Consider the following 17,789-nt stretch of genomic DNA (forward strand, 5'->3'; position numbering starts at 1 on the left):
TTATAATCTTATATCTTATTAATTAAAATAATAATAGTTAATACTTTTTTTATTAATATAGATAATAAAGTATAAAAAGAAGAAGTTAGTTTAGAGTATAAATAAATACTTTATTGGTTTAACTATATTATAGCTATTAATAATATATTTAATACTGTCTTTATTATAACTATAAGAATTATTAGTATTAAAAGTATATTTTATTTGAACCTCTTAAGAGGAAAATAATTTTATATATAATAATAAATTTACTTTCTATGTAGCTATTAATAAGGTAGTTATATAAAATAAAAACATAAACTAAAATACTTTTTAAAAGTTTTTAGATTACTAACTGTTAACATATAACATTCTTTTATAATAATAATAACAACAATATAAGAATAATAACAACGCTTAACTTACTTTAATATTCTATATAAAATAAACTAATAACATTTAAGGTATAAAACCTTATATAAAAATACTCTATTTATTACAATTTATAACTATAATGTTGATTATGTAATACGTATAGTTACGTAGGCACCTTATGTAATTAGCAGTTTAGTGAGTTACGTTTCAGATTATCTTTCCCCTCACTTTTCCCTACTAGAGGATGCAACCTGCCAACAACAATAAGAGTAATCACAATGCATCAATTCCTTTCTTATTCTCGATACGATTAAATGCCTATAAATGCTTTGGATTATTACATTTCATCATAACATAAGCCCATCTATAACCCTATACTATATAGGCGTATATACCACGCCCCTGAATACGCTTATACCTGTGTTAACATTAGTTTATAATAATAATCTAATACTAAAGTAATAAAAGAGGTTATATTTAACTATAAATAATTATTAGTTTATAATATTTAAAGAGCAGAAGTTCTTAACTTAAGAACTTACTCTTATATATAAGAGGTATTTATTTTTAAGAAATTATCCCTAATAGCTAAATAGCTGTTAGCTTTTATATTAATCCCTCTATTATTTATATACTTGAAAGAATATAAATAAAAGAAATAAAGAAGTAAAATTAGTAATACTATATATAAAATAATAAAGCTATAACTAAATTAAATAGTTATAACTATATATATATACTTATAATAAGAGGATTAACTACTTAAAGTAGTTTAAATTATTAATAGTAAATAGTTTAATAGTTTATATATATAATTAACTTAATAGGAAAATACTTAAACTTTAGTTATTACTTTATATATAATTAAGATAACTATTATATTTTAGTAATTTTATCTAATTATATAATATTTTACTTACTTTTAAAACTAAACTACTTACTAAGTAATATTTATATAAAGATATTAAGTAGAGGTTATATATAATATATCTAAATAAACTAGATTTATAAAGGAGGTTTTAATACTTTTACTTAAATAAACCTCTTATATTAGCCTTTTTTCTAAAAAGTAGTAGTAATAAGTAAAAAATGCTGCTCCCTAGTATTAAGAAGATTATGTAAGGGGCTGGCCCCTAGGCTTGTTCAACGTATAGGTGCCGTCGATTGACTATTCTAAGCTGAAGAAGGAAGAAAGGACTTTACAGGGATAGGCACCTAACAGCGGTGAAGCAGGCCGGGTTAGGCGGCGTACTGCGGCAGAATAGTGGGTCCAACGGAGCCGGATCTCGGTAACTGCTCCGGCGAAGCCGGAGATATCAATCCGGGCTCTAGCCCGTGACATCACCCCCCCGCTCCCCTCCGGCGGCGCGCCCGCGGCGCTAAGGCTGGGTCTCCATCGTGCTCCATCGCAGAGCCATAACGGCGTTCGTAAGCCTCCATTGCTTCTGTCCCCTGGAGCGTCTCGACAGGCTCCCAGGTCCTCTCTGTATATCCTTCCCACTTAACCAGAACTTCGCGGCGTCGCCCGCGCCCTCGACGCTTCCAGGTAGCAGCGTCGATACTCTCTACACTCCAGGTCTCTTCGCCTTCATCGTCTATAATTGGTGGCGGCTGCTCGTCATCTAACGTTTGACCAGGTAAGGGGTCGTTACCTGCGCGCTTCAGGATATCCACATGGAAGCGTGGGTATATGGCTGCCGGTACATCAAGCTCTACCACGTATGGTGAGATGACTTTCGTAACTGTGTACTTGTGGTGTAACCAATCCAGTTTCTTGCAAGGCCTAGGGGATCTGTAATGCCCCATGTGAAGCCAGACTTTGTCGCCTACTTCTAGTCTCTCTGTAGGCTGGCGCTTCCTATTAGCCAGCTCCTCGTAGCGTTGCTGTGTTGAGGCGAGGGTCGATTGGGCCATATCCATCACATCTTGAAGCCTTGTTACCAACTTGCGGGCTTGGCCCTCACGGGTGCCTTCAGAGCTTGCTGGGTCTGCTTCCTTGACCTTAATAGGCTCTGGGTTGTATCCATGCTCTAGGAAGAAGCTACTCATCCCAATAGCGCTATTATCGCGGCTACAAAGCGCTAGCTGAGCTGCTGGAAGGTTACATGCCCAGTCCTTCTGTGAGTAGGTGACGTAGTTACGTAGGTAGGCCTGGATCTCCTGGTTCATCCTCTCTGGGCCTCCATCAGTCTGCGGGTGGTAGGCAGTGCTAAGCCGCTGCTCTATTCCTAACAGCTTACAGAACTGCCGCCAAAAGCGGCTTGTCCAGTTACTTCCCCTATCGCTCACAATCGATGTAGGGACGCCGTGGAAGCGGAAGTGGCAGCTCAGGAATCGTTCAGCGCAGGCTTCGGCTTCCATACTTTGCATAGCTTCGAGGGTTACGCCTTTACCTAGCCGGTCGATAATTACCCAAAGGAACCTCTCGTTCTTATCTGTAGGGGGTAGATCTGTGATGAAATCCATAGCAAGATCGCTCCGTATACGCTGTGGTATCGGCAGTGGCTTTAGGAGTCCCTTGCGGCGTTCTCTCCAGATATGACTTCGCCCACAACCATCGCAGTTACGGCAGAAACGCCGTACTAACTGCGACTGGCCAGGCCAGTAGAAGCGTCTGCTGACTAGCGCGAGGGTATTATCTCTACCAGGGTGGCCACTAAGCACTGAGTCGTGGATACTTTGGACGATACGAGTACGTAGCGTGTTCGCCTCCCTATCCAGGTCTTCGCTACCTGGTACCCAGATCCGATCTCTGAATAGCAGTCGGTTACCGTTATCGATCTCGCACTCAGCAATCTGAACCTTTAGCTTGAGGCTAGGTGGGAAGCTTCTTTCTCGTTGTTTCACAGCAGTATAGGCCCGCTGGTAGACTTCGTCTCCTGCTTGGGTCTGATCCCAGAGCTGCTGTAGTTCTTTATCGTCGGTAAATACAAGCATCGCTGGTGCTACCTCTACACGTCGTGTACGCGTTGAGGGAAGGGCTACTTCGGGAAGAAGCTGGAGAATCCGGCCTTGTTCGCGCTCGTCTTCTAGGGACGTAGGTACGTCTTGTTCACGTCTAGAGAGTGCGTCTGGCACTACCGCTTCGCTTCCTGGGCGGTACTGTATCTCAAAGTTATACTGAGATAGCTCCTCTGCCCATCGGCTTTGTCGTTCCGTGAGCTTCTGTTTCTGCATAAAGTACTTGAGGTTCCTATGGTCGGATAGGATCTTAAAGCTCTCAACGCTCTGTAGCTCTGCCCTCCATTCTCGCAGGCAGCTCATAATAGCTAACATCTCCTTATCGTGGATTGGGTAGTTGAACTGGGCGGCATTCAGCCGCTGCGAGTGGTATGCTACTGCGTGACGTCTTCCGTGCTCGTCTTCTTGCGATAGTACTCCCCCAAGAGCGAAGCCTGAGCAGTCAGCCTCAACGTAGGTTGTAAGCTCAGGGTCTAGTTGGTGTAAGACAGGCTTTGCTGCAAAGATCCTTTTTAGCTCTTGGAATGCTGCTTCTTGTTCCTTACCCCAGCAGAATGGGGCACCCTTCTTCGTAAGGGCTATAAGGGGCCCAGCGATGTTTGAGTACGCTGGGATAAAGATCCGGTAGTAGTTTGCAAATCCTAAAAAGCTCCGGACTCCTTTAACTGTCTTTGGCGCAGCCCATTCCTTAATTGCTCTTAATTTCTCAGGGTCGCAGGAGATGCCTATACCAGCTGTAACAATAAACCCAAGATACTTAACGGTCTTCACAGAAAACGCGCACTTATGCGGGTCCAGCCGGAGGCCAGCATCAGCTAACTTGCGGAGGACTAGCCGGACCTTCGCTTCGTGGTCCTTTTGTGACCCATTTGAGTAGATCAGTACGTCGTCCATATACGCCGTCGCAAAGTCGTCAAGGTATTCTCGAAGTACGCCATTAATATACCGCTGGAACGTGGCGGGGGCTCCTGTGAGGCCAAAGGGGACGACTAGCCACTCGAATAGTCCATATCTGGTCCGAAATGCTGTCTTATGCTCCTCCCCTTCTGCAATTCTAATCTTATGGAACGCTGCTACTACGTCCAGTTTCGTAAACCACCTTGCAGCGCTAATAGTCCGTAGTGTTTCCCGAATCAAGGGGAGGGGGTATCGGTCGCGCTTAGTGAGTTCGTTGAGGGCGCGGTAGTCAACACAAAAGCGTATCCCTCCTCCTGGTTTCCGTACGAACAGTACTGGGGCTGATGCTTCGGAGCTGCTAGCGCGGATGAAGCCCTTGTCTAGTAGGTCTCGCAGGGTCTTCCGGAGGACGAGGAGCTCTTCTCGTGACATCCCATAGAGCGGGCCCCATGGTAGTACAGCCTCGTTGCCCTTACTGTCCTGCTTGATAGGGATCTCGTGGTCGACCCCGGGGCGATGTGGTGGGAGGTTAGCAGCCTCATCGGGTTGGAATAGCTCGCGAAATTCAGCTAGAACAGCTGGCGGAAGGAGAGCCTTAAGGTCTGCTTTCTCTGTCTTCTTCGCGAGGGCTTTCTGTATGTCTGCCAGGCTAATAGCCCGCACTTCATATGCTGCAGTTTCTCCAGTTTGTCGTTGCGCCCTCTTGTAGAGCGTTGTAAAGGGGGCTCCTGGGAGGAGTCGAGCAGTTCTAATCTGGCGTATTCGTTCTGGCTCTTCCTCGCCTTTCAGTCGTAAGTCTACACCACCTCTCCTATGACGTATCTGTTGCGCAGAAGCGTCATATACGACGCAGTTCCGTTCCATCCACGGTTTCCCAAGGAAGAGGTCATCCCCAAGACCGCGGACAGTATACGCAAAGATCTTCTCATCATAGCCACATAGCTCTAGGTTAAAGACAACTACACCTGTCGCTTTCGTGGCGCCTGTAGCGTCGCTGAAGCTGCCTAGTATCCGCTCTGAGCGGTCTACTATTGGTAGGCGCAGCCTGCGGGCGAGGTCATGGTCGACAAGGGCGTATAGGTCGCACCCAGTGTCTACCAGGGCGTCTGCTTGAGTGCCCTTATGTATGCGGGCAGTGATCACTGCTGATTTGCTGCTCATGCGATGCTTGAACTGCTTCCATTCGATGATATCACTAGGCTTTGCCTCCAACGCCCGACTTTGCGTTGGAGTTACTCTTTTCCCGAGCTCTCTTCAGCCTCAGAGCTTCCCAGCTCCTCTGTGGCACTATCGTTGCTGCTCTCTTCTGACTTCTTGGCTTTCTTGACCTTCTTGATCTTCTTTGGCCCTGGACGCTTTGGCTTAGTGCACCGTGTAGCGATATGGCCGATGTTGTTACAGTTATAGCAACGCCGACTATCCTTCTGCGGTTGTTCACTACCCTCGGACTCAGACGAGGAGGAGTAGCGTCTGCGGCGCTGCGGTTCCGGAGCTCCCTTCTTGTTCCTCGCGCGGCTTACGCCGGTCATCACCACATCACCATCGTTGTCGTGGTGCCTGCTTGCTTCGGGGGCTCTAGGGTAGTACGAGCTGCTTCTGCGCGTTGTAGCTGGAAGCCTCTCCAGCCTTGCGGCTACGTCTTGTACCCGCATGAGCCATCCATGGTAGTTATCGACCGGAAGGTCGACAGTAACGAGGGCTCGTTGGAGCCGCGTACTAAGTGCTCCCTCGAGGAGGGTTATCTTCGCCTGGTCTGCCCAACTAGCCCCCCCAGCTTCTGACAATACTCTCTCGTATCGGGGAAGAAAGGAGGCGAGGGATTGGTCGTCCCGCTGACGGATCGTTCGCAGCGTAGCAGCTGCGCGGGAGGCAGCACTTGGGTCCTTGTACGTACGGTCCAAGTACCTCATGAACTCAGAGGGGTCTCGCTCGCCCCCGGGGCCTCCGGCGGCGTAGAAAGTAGCAACAACTTGCTGAGGGTCAACGTCGAGTCGTGAGTTGATATAGTACCAAACCTCGGCGTTACCCCCCATAAGTCCTGCATCTAGGGTTGTCTTATCGCGCATTTGCTGAGACCACGCTGGGTAGTCTTTGCGCCTTCCCGTGAACTTCGGGGGATTCGGTAGGGGCTTTCTCCGCCCTTCGGCTACCATTACTGTATCGTCACTCGGAGCCTGTATAGTCGTATCGGCTGTGGACGGGGTCGGTACGCTACTCGTAAGCGGCGTAGGGGTTGCTCTATCCGGTGACATAAGCCCATTCAGAGCTGTCAAGAGCTGCGTCATCTGGGCCGTCTGCTGGGCCATTTGGTCCTGAAGAGGACGTATGCTTGCGTTAACCGCTTCGTTGATCCGGCGGTCAATCTCGGCGTTCATCGCGTCGTTTGCGCTACCCTCTGGCGAATCCATCGTGTCGCTCTCGTGAGGTTTCGCGTAGCGTCTTCTGTTGTTGAGCTTAGAATATGTAAGGGGCTGGCCCCTAGGCTTGTTCAACGTAGAGGTGCCGTCGATTGACTATTCTAAGCTGAAGAAGGAAGAAAGGACTTTACAGGGATAGGCACCTAACAGCGGTGAAGCAGGCCGGGTTAGGCGGCGTACTGCGGCAGAATAGTGGGTCCAACGGAGCCGGATCTCGGTAACTGCTCCGGCGAAGCCGGAGATATCAATCCGGGCTCTAGCCCGTGACAGATTATAAATAATACTATTATTACTACTAATAGTATTATTATTATAGCTAAAAATATTAATATTACTACTATCAATAAGCTCTCCTCTTATATTATTAAACTTAAAATTAATATTATAATTAAGTAAACTGTAGCTAATAAGATTTATACTACTATAAATAAAGTCAAATAAACTGAAATTACTACTTTGTACTAAAATTACTATTTTTATACCTCTATTATAAAGATATAAAAGATTATAATAAAGTATTTTACTACTATTAATATTAATATACTTCTTATTAAATATAGTTATACTTTATTTATATTTAATTAATTAATAAGTTGATAAGAAAGATAATAAGATAATTATAAAAGAATATAATAAAAATAAAATAAAAAATAAAGAGGAAATATATTTATATATAGTTTAAAAGAATAATTAGGATAACTATCTCTAAAAGAGAAGTACATATTATAAGCCTTTCTACTTAAGCTAGCTAAGTATATAAATAATTATAGTTATACTTATAGGGACTCTTAATATATTAGAAATAAAAGTTTAAACTTTATAAGTATAAGAGGGTACCCTTTTTAAACTATAGAATATAAAACCTAAGGATTAATTATATTTATATTCCTATTATTATTATTTACTTTATTTATATATAGTCTTAGCTGCTACTATTATAGCCTCTAGCTAGCAGGAAGACTGTAATAGTGACTTCCTGCAACCTGAGTCACGAACCGAGTCAGTCAGCGTCTTGTTGCTGAGCGTACCTCTATATCCCGGCTCTTCAAAATGCTCACCCAAAAGTCGCACAGGACCTTTGCGCTTAACGCTGTCTTGCATGTCTCAGGCACATTCTGGTTGCGGAGTCCATTGAGGGTGAAAAGTTGAAACCCCTTGAAATCACGCTGACCAGTGACATCTTTGGAACGCTCCAGCCAGGCCAGAATGGAAGACAAAAATCCATTGATGTTGTTTTTGGCCAATGTGGCAACCCCGCCAATAGGAGTCACGATCTTTACGATGGCCTTAGTACACAGGCTATACACCCATAAACCCGAGCTCTGCTGGATCTCAACAGCACGATTCTGGCAGTCGTTCGTGCTAAAACACTCCTGGCTATAGTCAAAGAACCATGAAATAAGGCCCAGCACCGAGTATGTACACTGCGGAAGAGTCGATGATCCGCAAGGCCCACGCAGAATAGCACCGCGCGTCGCTGGTACAGGAGAACACCAACAGCACCCCCGAAAAGGAACAACCCATGTCACCCTCCATCCCGGCGCCCGCGTGGGTTGTGGGTCTTGGCGAACTCGCAGCGTTGAGAAGCGTGCGCGAATCCCAGCAATCAATTGGCTCCTTTTTTCAACGTCCGCCAAGCTCTCCAGATCTCGCACATCTTTCGTGTCACAATGATTCTGGGAGAGCTGCTCCTTCAGCCATTGCCGCATTTCTGCAGGCGTTGATCATGCCACCATTATTGCATAGCGACCGAGCCTGCCGAGTGGAAACGACAAACCGAGCGCCCAAAGTGTGCCGTGTTTCGCCCTTTCGCGTCCGCCAGCTCCGCCCCCGTCGGTCAGCAATATGGAGCTTCCAAGACAGCTTATCTAGCCTGTCATCGACCACCTCCCCGCCTCGTGTCTTAGTCTCCCAGCTGTCGCAGCTAGCTGGGGTCTGGAAATATCAATGCCACTAACGCGAGGCCAGCCGGGCGGACGAGGCAGCCCAGAAGCATGCGCCTGTCATCTCGCCCACGCAGCCCATCCAGGCACACCAAGACCCCTGATACCACATCGTTGCCAATCCCGCGCGAGAAGCCGCCCTGATTTGAGGCTTTCGGCTTACGACAGGCCAGAATGCGCGATCCATATAATCGTCCCCTAGCCCCCGGACGCTCGCAGCATCCACTCTCTTAATATCCAACGCGGATCATGTCGTGCTCATTCCTCATCGCGAACCGCCGTGTTGCATCAAAACAGAATTACTAGAAAGATAATGCTTTGAAGGCCTGACTCGTAACATGAGTCCCCATTAACGCGGCCGAGCCGTGTCCCGCCGGACTGGCCCCGCCGAACATACCCGGAGCCGAGACGAGCATCTTCCACTTCCCAACACCGCACCTCCGTGCCACCGTACGCCGGGCGAGCCGTCATGGCGGCGGCCCTCCACCAATATGACTACATCTTTGCGATAGCCACCATATTCTCCTTTCTCGATGCCTGGAACATTGGTAGGGGCATCCCATCTCGCGCTCAAACCAACTCCGTCCCGTCCACTGACTTAGCCCAGGCGCGAACGACGTCGCCAACTCCTTCGCGACCTCCGTCTCCTCCCGCTCCCTGACCATGAAGCAGGCCATGGTCATCGCCACCTTCGCTGAGTTCGGGGGCTCCGTCTCCATCGGCTCCCGCGTCGCCGACACGATCCGCAACCGCATCATCGACCCGCACCTCTACGACGACCGCCCAAGCGTGCTACTGCTCGTCATGATGTGCGCCATCTTCGGCTCCTCCGTCTTCCTCAGCATCGCAACCCGCAACGGCCTGCCCATCTCGACGACGCACTCCATCATCGGCGGCATCGTCGGCGCTGCGACGGCGTCCGTCGGTATTGGCAAGATCTCGTGGGGCTGGGACGGCGTGTCGCAGGTCTTTGCGGCGTGGATCGTCGCGCCGGGGTTATCGGGCGTGCTGGGCGCGGGGCTCTTTCTTGTAACTAAGAAGTTCGTCCTGACGAAGACGAACGCGGTGAGGAAGGCGTTTTACTCCATCCCGTTCTACACGTTCCTGACCTTTGGGGCGTTGACGAGTAAACGAATCTCTCAGTTGATTGAGTTCGCCCATCACTAACATATTTGTAGTGCTCATGGCGTGGAAAGGGGTCCAGACCGAGGTCGAACTCACTCCCGCCCAGATCCTCATCGCCGTCTTCTCCGTCGCAACCGGCGCCACCTCTCTCCAGGCATTCTTCATCCTCCCCTACCTCTGGCGCAAGATCGTCAACGAGGACTGGCAGCTCGAGTGGACAATGATGTGGAAAGGTCCCTGGCTCCTCAACCGCCCGCCACCCCCTCCGCCCCCGCCGGGCGTCAACAAGATCAACATCAAAGATTACTACCGCGGCCACCTCACAGCCGACGAGCTCGCCTACGTCCGCGCCTCCGAGACCCTCCTCGAATCGATCCAGACAAGTCAGACGCCCTCCGACCTCTTCAAAGACGAGCCCGTTGTCCTCCTCCCCTCTCCGGCGCTCGCCCTGCCCCAAACCCCTTCATCCGCAGAAACAGTGACCTCCCGCCGCTCCTCGGAAGACATCATCCCCCCGCGCCCGGCCGGGCCCTGGAACAGCCTTCCAGTCCTCCTCTGGCGCCTCAATCGCCTCGTCCTCCGCGGCCTCGAAAAGGACGTCGTCAGCCTGCAAAAGCGCAATGCCCTCCTCAGCTGGGACATCGAGGACATGCACGCGCGCGCCCCGCACTACGATAACCGCGCAGAGTACATGTACAGCGCGCTGCAGATCCTCACGGCCTCTACAGCGTCCTTCATCCACGGCGCCAACGACGTGGCCAACTCCATCGGGCCCTTTGCCACAGCCTACGACATCTGGCGCTCGGGGAGAGTGGAAACAGCGGTCGGCGTGCCGCTGTGGATTCTATGTTTCGGCGGCGGCGCGATCGTGTTGGGGCTGCTGACGTACGGATACCATGTAATGCGCAACCTCGGGCACAGGCTGACGCTGATCTCGCCGAGCCGCGGGTTCGTGATGGAGCTGGCGAGCGCGATTACGGTGCTGATGGCAACGCGGCTGGCGTTGCCGGTGTCGACGACGCAGTGTATCGCGGGCGCGACGGTGGGTGTTGGGCTTGCGAATGGGGATTGGAGGTGTATTAACCCGAGGTTGGTGGCGTGGATTTATTTTGGATGGTTTATTACTGTGCCTGTCACGGCGCTGCTGTCTGGGTCGCTGATGGCGTTGATATTGAATGCTCCGAGGTGGGAGGGGGATCGAATGTGACAGCCATGCAAAGCCCAGTTGGTCTGATTCTAGAGATGTAAGAGAGTTTTGCTAGCCGGAAAGTGCCGGTTGGCTATCCGGGCAGTGTCTATTATCGTCTTCCATCATCGTCGTCTTTCGTCATCATCATCTATCATCGTCCATCATCATCATTATTATCACTACCCCTATCTTTTTCCCTACTACCGTCATCCTGATAGAAGTATTGGGTACGGTGGAGTTATAGAGTACTCCGCCCGGCTGGTAAAACTCAAAGAATAAACTAATGTCAACTTAGATGAATTACATGTGGTAGCCTCAATGATGATCGATTGAACATAAAGTCAGACGCCGCAACAAAGTCGTCATACGTGCAGTTGCTGCATCGAGAGCTGTCTCTTCTCCGGCTTCCTGGTTCATATCGTCTTGTCTGAGACATTTCAATGTAACGCCAACACATACAGCTGGTCTTTGATAAGCTGACCGATAGGGGAATCCGGGGGATGTCAACAAAACCTTGCCCAACCACCGAGCAGTGGTAGACGCAATCACCCTCCTGTGCAGGGAGTTCTGATTCACTGACTCCGATATCGTGTTGGTACTCTATGAGGAGGTAGCACCCTGTCTTTATGATCTCCTTCATGATTGTGGCACTTAGTGCTTGGAACTGTCTTGCTCCTTTCTGCCGAAGCCGAGTGCAATATGCCGTGCGCCGGCAACTCGGGCCAGACGTGCGATGGATCCTACAGACTGAGCCTTTACAACAGGCAGCTGGAGTGGCAGCCGATGAAGTTTAGGTACGAAGGCTGCTTCACGGAGCTCTCGACGGGCGGAAGAGCCCTGGACGGAGGTAAGTAGTCAGCAAGTTCGTACCAACCTTATAACATCATTGAGTGCCAACCCTATCTTCTTTGTCGCCAAATGGCCGTTCTGGCCAACGACGGCATGACGGTTGAAAAATGCGCGAAATTCTGCATCGACAGGGGTTTCTCCAGGTTCGGTGTGCAATTCGCTCGCGAATGCTTCTGCGGCGCCCAGAGGGCTGCAGGATCCGTAGCCGCCGCAGAGAGAGACTGCAACATGGCCTGTAGCGGTAATTCGGGCCAGAAGTGTGGAGGGACTGGCCGGCTCAATGTCTTCCTCTAGCCGTGATCCATGTCCAGGGGTAAGGACGGACAGGCAACACTACCAACTCTGTACCTTAGTCTAAGCTATTGTACCTTGGCTTCTCAAAGGGCCCGGTCCCAATAGGGAAGGTGGGGGCATAATTATCATCCCCAACACCACCACCACCCCTCTTTCATCGTACGCCCTTCCCCCTCTCAGCTCCCTATAACACAACTTGACAACACAGGCGCCATCGGGTTGCTGCCTTTTTTTCTTTTTTTTTTCCGTTTGTTTTTCCCCCATTCAGACGCAAACCACAATGGGTGATCTGCCAGTCCGGGCAGCAGAGCAAGCGGCTACAGGCGACTTAGAGCAGCGCTTGCGGTCTCGCAGATACATCCACGCGGATGCTGTAGCAGCATTCGAGGGTGAACGACTCCCGCATGATCTCGGCCGAGAGCTCACGCGTCTCTGCGTCGTCCGCGGCATTAGGTTCCATGCGGACTTCTGTTTCGGCCCAGCCGCCGTCCTCCGCGGATCGCTACCAATCTTTACTCGTACCCTAAACGCGAGAGCCATCATGAGCAATCGAATCCCAGACATGGACCCCGATCAACCCGAAGATATGCCCTACTGCATATGGTTTCCTGACCTTCCCTCGGAAGACACCCTCAGAGAGCTCGTCCGGTGCTTTCCCGCCATGGCCTACCAGGCCGCGCGCGCGTGTGCTGTCGCCGGACACACAGAGCTCTACAAGGAGCTCTCCGTTCAAATTCTGCCCGAGGTTTCTATCGCCGAGGAAGCCCGCGAGAACGGCAACCATGCCATCTTCAATATGATCATGGAGGCGCCCTTTCGGTACAAAGTCTTTGACGATTACAACCGCACGATTAACACCACAACACCGAAGCCCGCTTTTTTGAACGGCGATACGGCAATCCGACCGTACCTGCTGGAGACCCAGGCGTTTGGACCTCCAGTTGGTTGCATGGATGACGAAGAAGGGGATTCCGAGCCTGACGACGACGAGTTGGATCCCTGGGGCCTCAGCCCTCCGCTCGGCTTCATACAGACTCGCTTCAACATCACCGAGGATATGAACATCGATCTCGACGGGAATGGTGGACTTCCGGGTTTAATTACCCCAGTAGTCCCGAATTCTGATGAAGAGGCATTGAAGATTCTCTGCCAGCCGCTCCCAGTCGACCTGACCACCTGCCATAAAGACTTGCTCATTCTCATGGCAGCATACAACGGTGACATCGATCGGTACCATCGACTGCGACGACCTCGACTCCTTGACCACGAGATCGGATGTATTGTCCGCGGAATATGTATGACCAACCCTTGCAAGAGGAGGCCTTTCGCAGCTTCTGACATTTTCTGCAGATCATAATACGCCTTTTGCCCAATGGTGGAAAAGCCAGCCACTACCCGAGGGCGATAAATCGCCCATCCGCAAGGCCATATCGGCGCGAGGAATCATGAACAACGATCTGTCTTACATCCTGTCTCCAAACGGAGCCTGGCCCCGACTGATCTGGTATCCTGCCGTCGCTGCTTCCTCGACGTATGAGGCTCTCGCACGCCTCATCCCCCCAATGCGGCCCAATGTCGCTCGTGCTGCCATCTTCTCGGACAATCAGACGTTATTCGATAGCCTTATTGCCGGGGACGACGGTGGCGAGCCCGTCGAGCCGAGTTTCAGTCTTCTGAATGAGTCCAGGCGAAGCTACAATGTGTATTATCGTGAAGCTCTAGAGCGTAAGGCGGGGGAAATAGGGCTTGATATGACTCGAGGTGTGCAACGGCTCGACCCGTTAGTGCAAGAGTTGCCACAGCATGTATACTTTTTTGACACAGAGTTGCCCTCGCCGCCCCCTGGGATTGGAACGAACAAAGGCAAGCCGGATTCTGTTTACAATGGCATGTCGTGTAACGCAAGCTATGTCGAGACGTACATCTCTATCCCCGAGGAGTGGAGAAGGGCGCCGGAGGGTTACCAGCCAGAAGACGGAATCACGCTTATGGACCTGGACTACGAGCGGTGGCCGCCGGGATTTTCGAAAAGACATCCAGCGGAAACGCACGCATGCCAGTAGCCCCGTTTCTCTCGCTTCTGCATGACGTCGCTACATTCCTAGCCGTGATTGATTCTGGATACAATGGCTTCTATAGAGGTTAAAAACTCAAGTCGACTTTCTGGTTTGGCGCGCACTCGACATACTTCCGAAGCCAATAAAGCTTCACCAACATCGCGGTTGAAGGAGACGACGGCGCTAACGCTGTTGATAGAATCAATCTTGTAACCTGTATACGCCAATATTGGTGGTGCACTACCAATTCTCAGAACATAGCCGTATTTTTCACACTCAATTGACGGAGTGACCGGACGGGCGCTGTATATGGGGTCTAAGAAGGGATCCGGGTATTGCTAGTCTGGAAACCAAGATGGTAGGCCGTCTAGACGCTCCTCGGGATGCATATCGTTAACTTGTGTTGATAATCTTGAGAAGCGGCATGCGCTAACGCTGTATGTAGCCATCTTAGACAACACATTCTGTATCGAGTCCCCGTAATCAACATTGACAGTGTTTGCCGACCAATCCCAGGTCATTGATGATGCTATGATTCGCATACACATAACCCCGTGGATCGGTGGCACTGTATCCAGGGATCTGTAGAAAGAAGTAGTTCCTGGAGCACCCAGACGCGTTTGAACCACGGTCGGGATAGAAGATCATGACAAGCGACTTGGAGAAGAAGGTTTACCTTCGCCTGCTCGTGATGGCATTCTACGGCACGTGCTTCCTTAGTGTCCCAAATATCTGACTCGGGAACGTCATCCTCGTTGACTCTTCTCGCGGCAGCGACAACTTTAGCCGCATCGCCCTTTTTTTCCTCTAGATCAACTACTTTTGCTGTGTGCTCGCTATTATTATGACTACTATCGTCGTCGTCGTCGTCGTCGTCATAGTCGTTATCTTCGTCCTCTATTGTCGTCGTCCATCGCTATCGTCTATCGCTGTCGTTCCTCATCGTTATCCCCTGTCGCTACCCCTCGTCGTCGTCCTCATCTTGTCTGGTGGTCTTCAGTGCAGCGCGAACACACGCATCTCCTTACCAGACCCATCGTAAGGTTCCCCGGGCACGCTGTCAACATAACCTTGTCCAATCACCCAGTAGTGCTCGACGCAGCCCCGTGCCAGAAAGGCAGGCCACCGTTCCAGATCAAAGATGCCTTCGAACGGTTGACCCGTTTCTATCCTGTGGTTGTATATTGCCTCCATCACTGTGGCGTTGATTGTCTCGAGCTCTCGTACCTCCTTCTGCCGCACGATGAGAAGTGGCTTTTCTTGCGGCACAGGGGCAGTAGGGTCGCCTAGGACGATTAAGGCATCTCCATTGCGAGCCTGCCTTGGAACGAGCGCACAATCCCCGCTGTCGGTGACGGCCAGTCGTCTTCCAGGAAGATCCTCATCAATCATGTATCTCAGGTATCTCTGAAGAAGATGAGCAATGCCGTAACAGACGTACCCCTCGGTCCAATAATAACCAGCTCGCTGTGTGCTCGCTTGCTTGGATATCCATCGAGAAAACAGGGCAGCAAAGGCCGCATCCCCTGAAGATTCATCGTTCGATTGCTGATCTAATGTTTTGAGGAATCGAGCCCATGCATGACCATGATTCTTGCACAGGGTTTCGTGATGAGATAGAATTTTGGACGAACTTTCAGAGTCCCTTTTTAGCCATTTTAAGGCTCTCACCTCTTGAGAGCTGCTGTGCAACTGCAAAATTGTTTGTTGGACTTCAAGGTATTCCTCTGTAGCCTTCAGAGCATTGGCAACATTGCGGTCCAGAGGAAAGACAGCGCTGACACTCTTGATCACATCAACCTTGCATCCTGTGTGCGCTAGGATCAATGGGACATCATCGACGTCCAGAACATTATATTCTCCCTTATGAGCAGGTTCTTGTTGCCGAAATGTAATGGTAGAAGCAGGGTATCTCCAATCAGGAACCCAAGATGGCAAGCCCTGGGGACGCTCCTCGGGGTGCATATCGCAGATCTGTGACATCAACCACCGTATACCTTGCGTGCTGACCGCATAAGCAGCCATTCTGCTGAACACGGCCTGCATAGAATCCCCATAATCAATATTGACGTATTTGCGTGCGGATCGGAAGTCATTAATGATGCCGAGATGTGCAAATATGTAATCTCGTGGATCAGTAGCGCCGAGTCCCCGACGCATCTTGAGAACATCCCAGAGAGACTTCCCGACACCCCTAGCTTGAGAATTGCGGGTTTCGTTCATGTCATATAAGACGTCCAGCAACGCCCGATGTGTATCAGGCATATTTGTTTGCTTGCGAAGCAATAAACGGCAAAAGCTGCCCCAACGAACCCGTTGACGACCGCACTGTATCCAAGGATCTTTGGAAAAAACTAGTTCCTGCAGCACCCATATACGGTTGAACCATGGCCTCGTCAGAAGATCACGGGATGCTGCGACGACGAGAGCATATGCACTCGCTTGCTTTGCACGAACTTCCGCGACAGCAGGTGCAGCTGCCTTGCCCTCATGATCCATTTCGTAGTCAACCTCGTTGGTCTTCCATTTAGTAGCAGAGAAAACTTTGGCCGCATCCTCGGTGAGTCGTCCGAAGTGAATGATAGTATTGGATGCCACTTCGTAGATCTTCCCCATGAGCCTCACTTGGTTATTGCGCTCAAGTATGTCACTCTGGTTGATACAGAGAGCATCAGCCCAAATCCTCCGGGCACGTGTAGCGTCACGCATGTCGCGAAGGGCATCGCTCAGGGACTGCGTAATGGGGAACTCTTTGCCATCGAGATAAATCAGACATGGCCTTTCGTTACTTCCCCAAACGTAAGACAGGGCTGTGTAATTGTCGATCAAGTCGTAATTACACTCCGACAGCGTAGTGCAAAGTAGGGATCCCCTGAGATCGGCGTCGGGGGAAGCGGAGGGTTGGAGGACCAGCAGCCGGATGGAGCCCGGGGACAACGGTTCGTACTGATACGCGGTCATGGTTCCGCCGACCTCGTCACTCGCAGCGGATGATTGGCGGGCTTCTCGTTTTCCCCGTGCGCGGTATCGGACCGATGCGGCTCGCTGTCAAGAGCCCGGCTCCGATGGTCTGGGACTAATCTTCCGGTGTCTGCGCGGTTCTTGTTTACTTAATTACTCCTGTCGGAGACGACGACAACGACGACAACGACAACGACGACGACAACGACGACGACGACGACGACGACGACGACGAGGGACGACGAGGAGGGACGACGACAGAAGCGACGAAGACAGAAGCGACGACGACAGAAGCGACGACGACAGTAGGGTAGAGTAGGCCACAGGAAAAGTAGTCGGTATAGCACCAAGAATAGGCGGTTTCCTAATTTCGACCGAAAGTGGCAATGCACCCCCGAAGTTTGCTGATGTTCCCGAGTCCCGCGTAAAGCTCGCTCCGACTGTCCGACTTTGTCTGTGTGCGCGCGTGTGCAACTGGGTTGTACGATGCTCGCAATTTGCAAAGATAGCAGCAGCTCGTTGGCTCATGGGGCACAACGGTTTCCCGTGAGGTTTGAACTCTGCCTAAAGTGCATCTGCAGCCTCATCTTGGCGGAGATGATGCTTCGGCTCTTCGTCCAATGCGGTTGCGATGACATGTCTCCACGTGACCCGGAGCAATGCCGATGTTTCTGCGTCGAGTCAGCTTTGGTTTCACGACATTTGCTGTCTTTGAAGGTCGCTGAAAAGTTTTTACACTGCT

General features: G+C 50.3%; 3 protein-coding genes across 3 annotated transcripts; 2 read left to right on the forward strand and 1 right to left on the reverse strand.

Annotated features, from left to right (window-relative positions):
* Positions 1-1,695: 1,695 nt before the first annotated feature.
* Positions 1,696-6,620, reverse strand: CGGC5_v014493 (Transposon Tf2-6 polyprotein; the record flags this gene model as incomplete). The annotated part of the gene is made up of 3 exons (XM_066153104.1): positions 1,696-1,949; positions 2,007-5,407; positions 5,449-6,620. The coding sequence occupies 3 exons, from the start codon at positions 6,618-6,620 to the stop codon at positions 1,696-1,698; spliced, it is 4,827 nt and encodes a 1,608-aa protein (XP_066007532.1).
* Positions 6,621-9,041: 2,421 nt separating this feature from the next.
* On the forward strand, positions 9,042-10,904 carry pho-4-0 (Phosphate-repressible phosphate permease pho-4; the record flags this gene model as incomplete). Its single annotated transcript, XM_032029330.1, has 3 exons — positions 9,042-9,120; positions 9,180-9,698; positions 9,751-10,904. The coding sequence occupies 3 exons, from the start codon at positions 9,042-9,044 to the stop codon at positions 10,902-10,904; spliced, it is 1,752 nt and encodes a 583-aa protein (XP_031890999.1).
* A 1,405-nt stretch (positions 10,905-12,309) lies between these two features.
* CGGC5_v014495 (uncharacterized protein) lies at positions 12,310-14,092 on the forward strand (the record flags this gene model as incomplete). The annotated part of the gene is made up of 3 exons (XM_032029332.1): positions 12,310-13,324; positions 13,380-13,754; positions 13,854-14,092. 3 exons carry the CDS (start codon positions 12,310-12,312, stop codon positions 14,090-14,092), a joined length of 1,629 nt encoding a protein of 542 aa, XP_031890796.1.
* Positions 14,093-17,789: the final 3,697 nt, after the last annotated feature.

Source organism: Colletotrichum fructicola, assembly GCF_000319635.2.
Source record: "Colletotrichum fructicola Nara gc5 chromosome Unknown KSG_Nara_v1_contig09, whole genome shotgun sequence".
NCBI lineage: Eukaryota > Fungi > Ascomycota > Sordariomycetes > Glomerellales > Glomerellaceae > Colletotrichum > Colletotrichum fructicola.